Source organism: Lithobates pipiens, unplaced genomic scaffold (assembly GCF_037356315.1).
Source record: "Lithobates pipiens isolate NorthernLeopardFrog02 unplaced genomic scaffold, aLitPip1_a1.2 Scaffold_8, whole genome shotgun sequence".
Lineage (NCBI taxonomy): Eukaryota > Metazoa > Chordata > Amphibia > Anura > Ranidae > Lithobates > Lithobates pipiens.
Window position 1 is genome coordinate 515,005,471 of NW_027507903.1, and position 13,663 is coordinate 515,019,133.

Here is a 13,663-nt window from a genome sequence, read left to right on the forward strand (position 1 = left end):
AGTTGAGTAAACTGAGTAAATACAGCTGGATGAAACAAAAACAGTGTCTGTCTTTATTTCAGGCTGCAAAGCAACAAAATGCTTATTTTAAAGGGAGTGACTCTTTTCTATACCCACTGTACGTGGTACAGCAGGCGCATATTAGGAATATCAACTGGTGGGTTTACATATTCCTCTAAGGAAATAAACAAAAAAAAAAGCATATTCACTCATATATTGAAACGTGACTGGAATTAAACCTGAGCAACGTTGGTTTTATTATATGAAAATGGGGCACAAGAGTATCCAATCCATTTTCTAAATCTTTTCCATCAGTGTCTAAGTCTCTCCAGTCATTATCTAGACGCTGTAGGATTTGTTGTTTTGTGGCAGTTCCCTGTAGATACAAATAAAATCTTTTGTAATACAGAGAATAACATTTTTTACAGTACTTTATTGTAAATACATTTTCATTTTATAACATCAGCATGATAATAGCAATATAAACAATAGTTATTTTTGACAATCCAATATAGCAGGGTTTAGGGGTGCATTGGGTTTGTAGCCCCAACCCCCACCCGGCTTTACTACCTGTGTATTTTCAGGGAGATCATTCTTTCTCTTAGGATTCTGGAGATCTGTCCCCGCCATACCCCACATGCATCCAGGAATCTGTTAGATTCAGGAGCCGCTGAGGGCAAAGCTGTTCCTTGTAAACACAGAAGGATGCTGTATTTTACAAGTGACAGCGAGGAGTGGGATCAGAGGGTGAGAGCTGAAGGTGGTGGAATGGAGTTCCGGCTGCAAAACTGGGTGTGAGGGCCACGTGACAAGGTCTGGAGGACCTTGTGTTTGACATATGTGCAATATAGGCTTGAAAAATCTCCTTTCATGTGGCAAGTTCTGCCTGTCTGCTGGCCATCTCTTTCCACAACATTCTGGATTCCTGCATGTTTACTTTGGATAATTATGCAAGCAGTGATTTCTTTACCGACTTCACCTCCTGAAACTCCTCCTCTCAGCACCTCTGTAGTTCAGAATGTAGGCTCTGTGAAATGTGTGACACAGCAGTGCCTACTCACAGGGCAAAGTGAATAATATCAGTGAGTTAAAGGAAGTAAATGTGTGAAATCTTCACAAGTTTACAGATGTTAAGATTGTTCAAATTTAACGGAATAGGCTAGAAATAATGAAACTGGTTGCCAACCAGCCGCCACAGTTTTACTGCAGCAGAATGGCACAGCTGGGCGAAACAACGTTGCCTTTCGTCGCTACGCCTTTTGGCCATTAGGGGCGTGCAGCGTTTGCCCGAAGCAGATGCGAGTGCCCAGCGGGCACACAGTTAACCCCTTGAGCCCCCTAGTGTTAACCCCTTCCCTGCCAGTGACATTTATACAGTAATCGGTGCATTTTTATAGCACTGGTCACTGTATAATTGTCAATGGTCCCAAAAATGTGTCCAATTTCTCTACAGCAATATCGTAGTCCTGATAAAAACCACAGCCGCCATTGCTAGTAAAAAAAAAAAATAAAAATGCCATAAATCTATCCTCTATTTTGTAGATGCTGTAACTTTTACGCAAAACAATCAATATACCCTTATTTAGATTTTTTTTTTTTTTTTACCAAAAATATGTAGAAGAATACATGTCGGTCTACACTGAGGAAAAAATATATTTTTTTTGAAAAAAAAATGTGGGATATTTATTATAGCAAAAAGTAAAATATATTTTTTTTTTTTTCAAAATTGTCACTCTTCTTTTGTTTATAGCGCAAAAAACAAAAACCACAGAGGTGATCAAATACCACCAAAAGAAAGCTCTATTTGTGGAAAAAAAAAAAGGACATCAATTTTGTTTGGATACAGCATTGCATGACCGCATAATTGTCAGTTAAAGCGACACAGTGACGTATCGCATAAAATGACCTGATCATTGAGCAGCCAAATCTTCCAGGGCTGAAGTGGTTAATGAGAAGCTGATTTGGGGCTCAAAACCAGAAACATTTTCAGGGACTAATCTGAAAAGCCTAGAACTGCGCCTTGAAATTGGGAACAATTGGCAGTTATGCTATCACTTCACTGAGTGCGGAGCTGAAGCACTGTGAATTTTTTTTTTTTTTTTTTTTACAATAATTAAACCTTTATTGTTTTTAAACATAAAAGACATATAAGCATATACAGAGAGAAAAACAACAGAAAAGAGGATATTACCTTATCTTTTGAACATCGGGCACCAAAAAGTCACATTATGTATTAATCCATATAAAGTATTATACAGAAATGTAAACAAAAATGTAAAGTTGTGGATCTATGATTCATAAAATTGTAAAAGCCTTCAGTATAGATTATTTTCAAACTATAACTTTACATAGCTTTTTCTATTGTCTATCTGTTAAGCCCCATACACACTATCGTTTTTTCTGCTGAGTTTTTCCTTCAGGTTTACCAAAACCATGTAGTAGAAGGGCCTGCCTGATTGCATACAAATTGAAACTCTTAAAGTTTGACCTCATATTATATGGTTTTGGTAAATCTGAAGGAAAAACTCAGCAGAAAAACTGATAGTGTGTATGGGGCTTTAGTTACTGATTCAGACTGATCCAACCAAGTATCTCACAATGTTTTCACACAGATGCTTCATGTGACAGACCTAGCCGGGTCAGAGGCTGTTGGAGGGGACAGAATGCGAGCCTCTTGCCTTGCGATTATGGGCCCTTGCATTTGGGGGAATGGTGTTCTTTGTGAGCTGTATGCCTGGGGACCCCTGAGGTGGTGTTACTTGAATTCAGATCCATGTCCCCCCCAAGACACACAGACTCTGCATATGTATTTGCCATATTAGCAATAGACTGAATCACACTGTTGGGACACAAACTGTTAGATGCTAATGTCATCAACTCCAGCTACCTGTCTGTTGTGTAAATGAGTCTAGTCTGGCTTGTAAGAATATTTCACACATTGTTGGTTGTGCTAATTAACCCTGTGTTTATGTTTATGGTAATGGTATTGAATAGTCAGTCATTGAGCTAGGAGACAAAGTCTTACCCTGAAAAGTCTTATCTCGCAGACAACTAGTCTGGGTCAACGATTAGATAATTAGCTCATGCTAATTAGGTTAGGTTTTAGTCTTCTACTGTATTATAAATACTTGTCTTTTTGGTTCTAATAAATCAATCCATGTTGAGCAGCTAACCAAGTGTCGTCTTGTTTTGTGCTTGTGAGCGGTTGGAATATCTGATATCTATATTCAGACTTAGGAAGCGGTATACTGATGGAAGCACTCAATCGAAGTGTGGGATTGGTTCCGTCACACTTCATATGCAATTTAAAGTGATACTAAACACACAATGTTTAATTGACATTGTCCCTTCTATTTCTGTATAGGAATGATGGCACTGTAATTATTTTAATAAAAAAAAAAAAAACTCTAAGTACCCTTTTTGCTAAACTTTCCCAGCCTGTATGCAGGGAAACTTAAGCACGAGGAGCTTCTACTCCTCTGCTGCTGGTCACATGTTCAAAACAAACAAACAGCCTTTGTAATACAGAGTAAAAGTAAATAATTAATATCAATAAACGGCTATGAAGCGGTAGTAAACCGCGTTTAAAAAAAAAAAAAACCTTGGAACCTTTTACCTTGGAACAAAACATTCCAGTGGTGCATTGTCACCGCTGAGCGGGCTGACATTTTCCCCCGGTCTTTCTACCGGGTTCACATGCTTCAGATACTCCTCAATTTCCAAACCACTGCCTTTCTCTCCATAAAGTCAGTCCAGCATTCTGGGTAATATAACTACCTGGAAATATTTCCAGAAGTCTGGCAAGCCTAACCCCCAAAATCCTTTTGTCTGGTAATAATAAAAGTTGATAATGCAGTCTAGGTTTCTGACCTGACCGAATATAATCTCTTATATTAACTTCTTGAGACCTAATTACGCTTACAGGTAGGTGGGTCAGCAGTATTTTATAGAGAAAGAAGCATTGTGGCAAGAGATTTACCTTAACAATACACCCTAGCCAAGAAATACTTCAAATTGCAAATTTCATCCTTCCAGAAGGAGAAATTAGACCCAAATGGTAGATACGCTATATTGGTGTGTCAAATGTTTAACATTTGCTTGACATTAGTGTGTGCATACGTTCCTCCCCCCTTCTCTTCCCAGATACTAGACAATATCTTGAAAGAAGCAATACTAAATGCACAGGGCCCAGTACTACTCTTAGGAAATTTTAATGCAGTGTTGGATGGGGATCTGGACAGACATGGATGTATATCTGATTCTCACCATATCCTGTCCTCCGGGCTGGAGAGCTATGCTCTCACAGACGTCTGGAGACAAAGAAATCCCGGAGTCAGAGAATACTCCCGTCACTTGGAGACCCATAAGACGCTGTCTAGAATAGACTTACTACTATCCTCTATGGATGGACTCCCGTTTATATCCAGTGTCAGATATCTTCCTAGAGCCATATTAAACCACTCCTCAATGGAGGTTATACTGGATCTGAGTGCTCCACGGGTACGATGACACTGGCGTATGAATGTACATTTATCACTATAAAATGCAAAACGAACATCGACCAATAATGGAAAGAGAATGGGGCGGAAACATTGATTGCTAATCATCGGGATGCCTTTAAGGCAACTATGAGAGGGGTGTTCACTGCAGAAACAAGGAATTTTTCCAAAGCTTTGAACTCTGATGTGATGAAAGATGCAGAAGTTAAAAAAGAAAAAAAAACTGGGACATTCCTGCAGGACAGAGGGAAGAAATACGTCGGTAGAGCTAATATACAGGAGAACATCATCAACACCATCTGCAAATGACACCAGCCTGTGCTCCTTGTGGGCCACCTATTATACCTTTTTTATATTTTGATTTAGTCAAATTGTAGCTTTCAATGGCTCTAAAGAAATTATGAACAGTAAGAGGGACAAAGGGCACCCCTGTCTAGTGCTGTTTGCCAGTATAAAGGGGAACAAAAGTAATTAATTGATTTTGACCTTGGCAGTTGGGTTATCATATAAGGAGATTATCCAGGAAAGTATTTTAGGTGAGAGGCCTATATGTTGTAAATTTAACAAACATAACTAATCTATGTGGTCAAATTCTTTTTCGACATCTGTTGATAAACAAAAATCAATATCATTCTGTTTTACAAAGCGAGATAATAACAGGGTTCTAAATTAGTTGTTTGTAGCTTCCCTGCCACCTTGATCTGGATAAATCAAAGTACAGAGCAAGAGATGGAACCAAAATCTTTGCAGAGTTTAAAATCAATGTTTAACCTGCGGCCCCCCTGCAGGGCGCGCGCTCTGTGATCAGCGAGTCTGAGACTCGGCTGATCACAGATCAGAGTAAAGGGTAGACCCCTTCACCACATGATCAGCTGTCAGCTAATGACAGCTGATCATGTGATGTAAACAGAGCCAGTATTTGGCTATTTTTTCTCCTCGCGCTGACAGCCTAAGGAAAAAAAAAAAGCCGATCACCGGCGGCTCTCAGAAGGATATCTGGAGAGCTCTCGCCAGCTCATCTGTGCCACCTACAGGTGCCCTCCAGCACCACCTATCAGTATCACCAATCAGTGCCTCATCAACAGTGCTGCCCATCAGTGTCACCTATTAGTGCCATCTATCAGTGGTACCTATTAGTAACACCTATCAGTACCACCCCTCAGGGCCCATTGGTACCGCCTTATCTATGCCTATCAGTGCCCACCAATGCTGCCCCATCAGCGCATATAAATGAAGGAGAAAAATTACCTGTTTGCAAAATTTTATAACAAACTGAAACATGATTTTTTTTTTCAAAATTTTCCATTTTTTTGTTTAGCAAAAAATAAAAACCCCAGCTGTGATTTAATACCACCAAAAGAAAGCTCTAGTTGTGTGAAAAAAAAATTATAAAAATGTAATTTGGGTAGAGTGTTGTATGACTGCGTAATTGTCATTCAAAGTGTGACAGCGCTGAAAATTGGTCTGGGCAGGAGGGGTGTTTAAGTGCCCAGTAAGCAAGTGGTTAATAACAACATTGGTCTATAACTTTGGCACACTGTGGTATCTCTAACCAGTTTGTTTGCTTGGAGAAAGGAATGAAGATGGGGGAGCAGAGAAATGCATGAATGCCTGTTCTCTTCCTGTCTGACACTTTCAGTGTTGCAATAGTTATCAGCTTCAGGTCTGAGGGGGACTTGCCCACTCCTTTCTCCTCTCCATTCACAGATTGTGTTATGGGCTGTGTAATTAATTAAATAACTTCTCTTAATGGAGGAGGGACAGGACATGTCCCTGTTAGACAATCTGCACTGCTCTTCTGCCTGAAGACTTGAAGCTGTTAACCATTGCAGCTCTGGAAGTTTAGGAAAAGTACAGGTATCCCTGTGGGACATCTTTCATTACAGTGATGTGACTAACCTTGTAGGGATATATATTTATACTTTTTAAGCTAAACTCCAGCTTTAACCAGGAACATAAGCAAAGATTAAAAGATAAGGTGGCTGCCTACACATTAGTGACTAAATCAGCTGCTGGAAGTGCTTGAAAAACGGAGGGTTATTATCACTTTAAATGTAGTATGCGTATTATACCAATGTTATATAATTGAGCACAATTTAAAATGTATTGAAAGACAAAATGTTATATCTTTGTCAAACAGAACAGGACAGATACATTGATTCATAGACCGTGGGTTATATGCTTCTAACTTCAGGTGATTGAATACTGGCAAAAGTTTTTAAAGGTCTGCCCCTACTGTCCCTATATAACCCTTCACCCTCTGTGAGGCTCCAATTTTCTTGCTAATGTCCTTAGGTGATGGATGCCTTCTCCTTTTGGAGAACATACTCTTTTGACCAGATTTCAGTACCTCGTTGAACTGCCACTTCTGTCAAGATATGACTTCTTACTGCTTCCATGGCTCATTAGCAGTTTCCAAACTGGTGACCCTCAAGCACACCTTGGTAATCGTACCTCGTTCCTGCAGGTGCGGGGCTAGCTAGTTTTTTTGGATTCCGAATCCTGAGTTTGGCACTCACCTTAGCATGTGTTGAAACAAGTTTCGTTAGTCGCAGGGTGCTATACAGGTCCAGGGCCATGGTCCACCCCTTTGGCATCCAGTCAAAGCCTGGACACTGGACCAGGATTAGAGATGAAGCAAGGGAAGATATCTTTCCTGTGTACCCTTGTACATACCGGTCCCTGGTTTACATGTTTTGATATCTTTGTTGTATATACTGCATCTTTATTCTGCAATACATGCTACAGTACTATGCACACAAATGGCACTAAAGGCGCAGGGACTTGTACTCATGTGTTTTTCCATAACTGTATTGTCTCATTATAGATAATATGGATAATGTTATTATAACATTTACCTATTTGTCTTTTCCACCTTCCAACAAGACGTTCCCTTCAAGCTTGTGTGCAATATCACATAAACATGCTATGGGCCAAACTACATTAAATCTCAACACATCTAATGACCCATCCACCTGCAACCCCCAATCATGATTAATAATCATCAAAACAAAGAATGGTTACCATTTGCATCTATTTGGGTCAAAGTTACAGAACATTCACTTTTTACAGGTGTTTATTAAATCTAAGGATGGCAGACCATGGGTCTCAAGCCACTTGCCCCATATCCCATAGAATTTTTTTAAGGGATACCCCACAGTACATGGATATGTTTTTTCATTTGGAGGGTGCTATCAATATGTTGCTTCCACTCCACAAATGTAGGAGGGTTCGGAGAGATCCAAAACATAAGGATTTGTTTTGGAGTCTAGAGGGGCTCTCAAAACTGCCTCTTCAATGTTGGACTCACATGAAAGATGATCAGTTTCCCCTAGGATACAGGTAAGAGAGTTTCTAGGGTTATCAGTTTTGAACACCACATTCAGCATGCTGACAACTGTATCCCAGTACTGTATTAACTTCGGGCATTTCCAAAGCATGTGAAGGTCACCGTGATCCCTCTTGCATCTAGTCCATATCAGGTCAGTTTGTTCCCCAAATTCAATAAGTTGTTTTGGTGTATAATGTGCATGCATAATAATATACAGCTGTGGTAACCTTTGTGATATATTCAAAGAGATTTTTTTTTAACATTCAATAGCACATCTTCCCATGCTTCTTCCCCTTATGCCGCGTACACACGACCGGCCTTTTCGAGGGACTAGGTCTGACAGACTTTTGACGGAGTTCTGACAGAGTTCTGATGGACTTTCCAAATGAACGGACTTGGCCACACACAATCACACCAAAGTCCGACGGATTCGAACGTGATGATGTACGACCGGACTAGAATAAGGAAGTTCGTAGCCAATAGCTGCCCTAGCATCGGTTTTTGTCCGTCGGACTAGCATACACACAAGCGGATTTCTCGGTAGGAACTGGGTCCGGCGGAGTTCCGGCGGAAAAATTTTAAACATGTTCCATTTCTAAAGTCTGTCGGATTTTAACAAATCTAAAGTCCGCTGCAGCCCACACACGATCAAATGGTCTGCCGGAATTGTTCCGTCGGACCTTTGATGTCGAAAAGTCCACTCGTGTGTACGGGGCATAAGGAGCCCATTTCACACTCCCTCTTCACCCTCGTCTTGCAGGGGTAAGAGTATACAGTAGGTACTCCCTTAATAACATCTGATCACAGATGGAAATTAATCCCTTAGTAGAGCTGAAGTGAGCTAACAACCTAAAGATTGGCATGAGACACTATAGGTATATAGTACCTGTCTATAACTGAAGCTCATATTTTAGGGAATTTGATGCTACCAAAGTTGCTCACATTACTTTAACTCTCCCTGGCTTACTAATTCAGTGACTCTTAACACTGAAAGTTTCATCCATTACTCCCCACAGGTGAATTTGAGTTCTGTAAAGTTTGAGTTTACCAAAATGAGGAATAATCAGTATCTCCAAAGACTCAATGCATCTGCCAAGTTTTCCACCAAACCTTGTGAATAGGTTCATAAGTTAGGAAGCGTTTTGTCAGAAGGCCGAACCTATTGGCCTCAAGAGCCACATACAGATTGGACCAGTTCATTTGATGGCATATATGTCTGGTAGAAGAATCAAAATTGCTCATCCTGGCCAAGCTCCCCCTTCTCCCCCTTCTCCCCAATAAGGTGTTGGAGTTGATATTAAAAAGGTCATACACCCAGAAATGCTGTTTGTTCCAAGCTCTGATTTTGGCCCTTAATTTCTGTATTAAAAAGGCTTTATTAGGGTTTGAATATGAGGAGATTTCTCTACAGAAAATTATTCACAAAAATGTAATTTAATTAAATGGCTCAACTATAATGCATCTCAGACTTGGGTACATAGGGTTCACTTTCCAAAAAGTGTGAGTCTGAGGTGAGTGCCTAATTAACTTAAAGAGGAACTGCGGTCTGCTCACATAATTTGCAATAAAAACATCTTTGCCATTCTGAAGCTTCCCTCCAACCACTTTGCATATTATTTTTATATATACTGTGATTCTGTAATTGCCAAATATGCTGCAGAAATCTCAATCCACTAAATCTGGCTGCATCGATTTTAACCAGGGGCAGCTGAAGCTGCTGCCTGTTCACTTCCTGGATTTACACAGAGGCACGCCACCAGCTCTGCAGCTCTCATTGGCTCTGTTATGACTCACCCCCTCCCTTTGGCAAACTCTCAGGAGAGTGAGAGAGAGAGCGAGCTGTGCATGATTTCACAAGCCTAGGCTTTTTACCAGACAAGAAACAGGAAAGGGGCTTTATAAGGTATTTACTGGCAGGAAAAAAAATGTTTTACTATCCAAAGTTAAAACAACAAGGGCAGAACATTTAATAGATGAAAAGATGAAAAAATTACCAAAATTCCCCTTTAAGAACTAGTGGAGAGTGATCTGATAAACCCCTAGCCGCATAGGTTGCCTCAGATATCACAGTTAGCATTGCAGAGGTAACTAATGGCAGGTCAAATATGGATAAGGCCCCATATGTGCTGAAAAAACAAGAAAAGGCTTTATTATAAGGATGTAACATTTTCCAGACATCCACAAGGCCAATCTCCTGAATAAAATCAGCAAAAGTGCTAACTGAGGTCGCCCTAGCCTTAACTGTACCATATTTAGCTAAGGAAGGGTCAAGATAATTATTAAAGTCCCCCACTAATAAGCAGGGGACATTAGATTTGTCAGAGATAAATTGCATATACTCTTTAAATACCTCTGATGAATATGGGGATGATATATAGATTATATATCTAGATATACGGTATCTGACAAAAGTGAGTACACCCCTCACATTTTTGTAAATATTTTATTATATGTTTTCATGTGACGACACTGAAGAAATTACACTTTGCTACAATGTAGTAGTGAGTGTACAGTTTGTATAACAGTGTAAATTTTCTGTCCCCTCAAAATAACACACACAGCCATTAATGTCCAAACCGCTGACAACAAAAGTGAGTACACCCCTAAGTGCAAATGTCCAAACTGGGCCCAAAGTGTCAATATTTTGTGTGGCCACCATTATTTTCCAGCACTGCCTTAAAGTGATAGTATAGGTTCGATTTTTTTTTTTTTTTTTAAATAACAAACATGTCATACTTACATGTCCACTGTGCAGCTTGTTTTGCTCAGAATGGCGTTTTCTGGGGTCCCCCAGCGGCTCTCCTAGCTCCTCCCTGTCTCAGATAACCCCCTCTGGGAAGTGCTCTCCCAGGGGGTTACCTTGCAGGCACGCTCCTGAGTCCTGCATTCGGCACCCATAGCTGTCGAGTGCAGGAAACAGCCCCACCCCCCGGCGCCCGCATCATTGGATTTGATTGACAGCAGCGTGAGCCAATGGCTGCGCTGCTATCAATCTATCCATTGAAGAGCCGAGAACTCCCGACAAAGATCCAGCGCATTCGCGACGCAGGACTTTCCAGGGCTCAGGTAAGTAAATTGGGGGGCTAGGGGGCCCGGTAATCATCAGATGTTTTTTCACCTTAATGCATAGGATGCATTAAGACGAAAAAACAGGAACCTTTACAACCCCTTTAACCCTCTTGGGCATGGAGTTCACCAGAGCTTCACAGGTTGCCACTGGAGTCCTCTTCCACTCCTCAATGATGACATCACGGAGTTGTTGGATGTTAGAGACCTTGCGCTCCTCCAACTTCCGTTTGAGGATGCCCCATCGATGCTCAATAGGGTTTAGGTCTGGAGACATGCTTGGCTGGTCTATCACCTTTACCCTCAGCTTCTTTAGCAATGCAGTGATAGTATTGGAGGTGTGTTTGGGGTCGTTATCATGTTGGATTACTGCCCTGCGGTCCAGTCTCTGAAGGGAGGGGATCATGCTCTGCTTCAGTATATGTCACAGTACATGTTGACATTCATGGTTCCCTCAATGAACTGTAGTTCTCCAGTGCTGGCAGCACTCATGCAGCCCTAGACCATGACACTCCCACCAGCATGCTTGACTGTAGGTAAGACACACTTGTCTTTGTACTCCTCACCCAGTTGACGCCACACACGCTTCACACCATCTGAACCAAATGTTTATCTTGGTCTCATCTGACCACAGGACATGGTTCCAGTAATCAAGCAGACTAGTCTGCTTGTCTTCAGCAAACTGTTTGCGGGCTTTCTTGTGCATCATCTTTAAAAGAGGCTTCCTTCTGGGACAACAGCCATGCAGACCAATTTGATGCAGTGTACAACGTATGGTCTGAGCAATGACAGGCTGACCCCCCACCCCTTCAACCTCTGCAGCAATGCTGGCAGCACTCATACGTCTATTTCCCAAAGACAACCTCTGGATATGACACTGAGCACAAGCACTCAAATTCTCTGAGTGGAATCTGTCCTGTTAAACCTCTGTATGGTCTTGGCCACCTTGCTGCAGCTCAGTTTCAGGTTCTTGGCAATCTTCTTATAGCCTAGGCCAGTGATGGTGAACCTTGGCACCCCAGATGTTTTGGAACTACATTTCCCATGATGCTCAACTACACTGCAGAGTGTATGAGCATCATGGGAAATGTAGTTCCAAAACATCTGGGGTGCCAAGGTTTGCCATCACTGGCCTAGGCCATCTTTATGCAACAATTCCTTTTTTCAGATCTTCAGAGAGTTCTTTGCCATGAGGTACCATGTTGAACTTCCAGTGACCAGTATGAGTGAGAACGTTAACACCTAATTTTACACACCTGCTCCCCATTCACACCTGAGCTCTTGTAACACTAACAAGTGACATGACACCAAGGAGGAAAAATGGCTAATTGGGCCCAATTTGTACATTTTCACTTAGGGGTGTACTCACTTTTGATGCCATTGGTTTAGACATTAATGGCTGTGCGTTGAGTTATTTTGAGAGGACAACAAATTTACACTTTTATACAAGCTGTACACTCACTACTTTACATTATAGCAAAGTGTCATTTTTCCAGTGTTGTCACATAAAAAGATATAATAAAATATTTACAAAAATGTGAGGGGTGTACTCACGTTTGTGAGATACTGTGGATATAGATATAGATATAGAGATCTCTCTCTCTCTCTCTCTATATCTCTCTCTCTCTATAGATATAGATATAGAGATAGAGATCTCTCTCTCTATAGATAGAGATCTCTCTCTCTATATCTATATCTATAGAGAGAGAGAGAGAGATCTCTATCTCTCTCTCTATATCTATCTCTCTCTATAGATATAGATATAGAGAGAGAGATAGAGATCTCTCTCTCTCTCTATAGATAGAGATCTCTCTCTCTCTCTATAGATATAGAGAGAGAGATAGAGATCTCTCTCTCTCTATAGATATAGAGAGAGAGATAGAGATCTCTCTCTCTCTCTATAGATATAGATATAGAGAGAGAGAGATAGAGATCTCTCTCTCTCTATAGATATAGATATAGAGAGAGAGAGATAGAGATCTCTCTCTCTCTATAGATATAGATATAGAGAGAGAGATAGAGATCTCTCTCTATAGATATAGATATAGAGAGAGAGATAGAGATCTCTCTCTATAGATATAGATATAGAGAGAGAGATAGAGATCTCTCTCTCTATAGATATAGATATAGAGAGAGAGAGAGATAGAGATCTCTCTCTCTCTATAGATATAGATATAGAGAGAGAGATAGAGATCTCTCTCTCTCTATAGATATAGATATAGAGAGAGATAGAGATCTCTCTCTCTCTATAGATATAGAGATAGAGATCTCTCTCTCTCTATAGATATAGAGATAGAGATCTCTCTCTCTCTATAGATATAGAGATAGAGATCTCTCTCTCTCTATAGATATAGAGATAGAGATAGAGATCTCTCTCTCTCTATAGATATAGAGATAGAGATCTCTCTCTCTCTATAGATATAGAGATAGAGATCTCTCTCTCTCTATAGATATAGAGATAGAGATAGAGATCTCTCTCTCGATATAGATATAGAGATAGAGATCTCTCTCTCTCTATAGATATAGAGATAGAGATCTCTCTCTCTCTATAGATATAGATATAGAGATAGAGATAGAGATCTCTCTCTCTCTATAGATATAGATATAGAGATAGAGATCTCTCTCTCTCTCTATAGATATAGATATAGAGAGAGAGATAGAGATCTCTCTATAGATATAGATATAGAGATAGAGATCTCTCTCTCTCTATAGATATAGATATAGAGATAGAGATCTCTCTCTCTAGATATAGATATAGAGATAGAGA

General features: G+C 40.4%; 1 protein-coding gene across 1 annotated transcript in view; it reads right to left on the bottom strand.

Annotated features, from left to right (window-relative positions):
- Positions 1-228: 228 nt before the first annotated feature.
- The window catches only part of LOC143960633 (T-cell immunoglobulin and mucin domain-containing protein 4-like), a 117,975-nt gene continuing 104,540 nt past the window's right edge, over positions 229-13,663 (bottom strand). Inside the window, exon 6 of the mRNA XM_077469411.1 lies at positions 229-376. Within this exon, the coding sequence (XP_077325537.1) occupies positions 336-376 (41 nt within the window). The 3' untranslated portion in view covers positions 229-335. The remainder of the gene's footprint in view (positions 377-13,663) is intronic.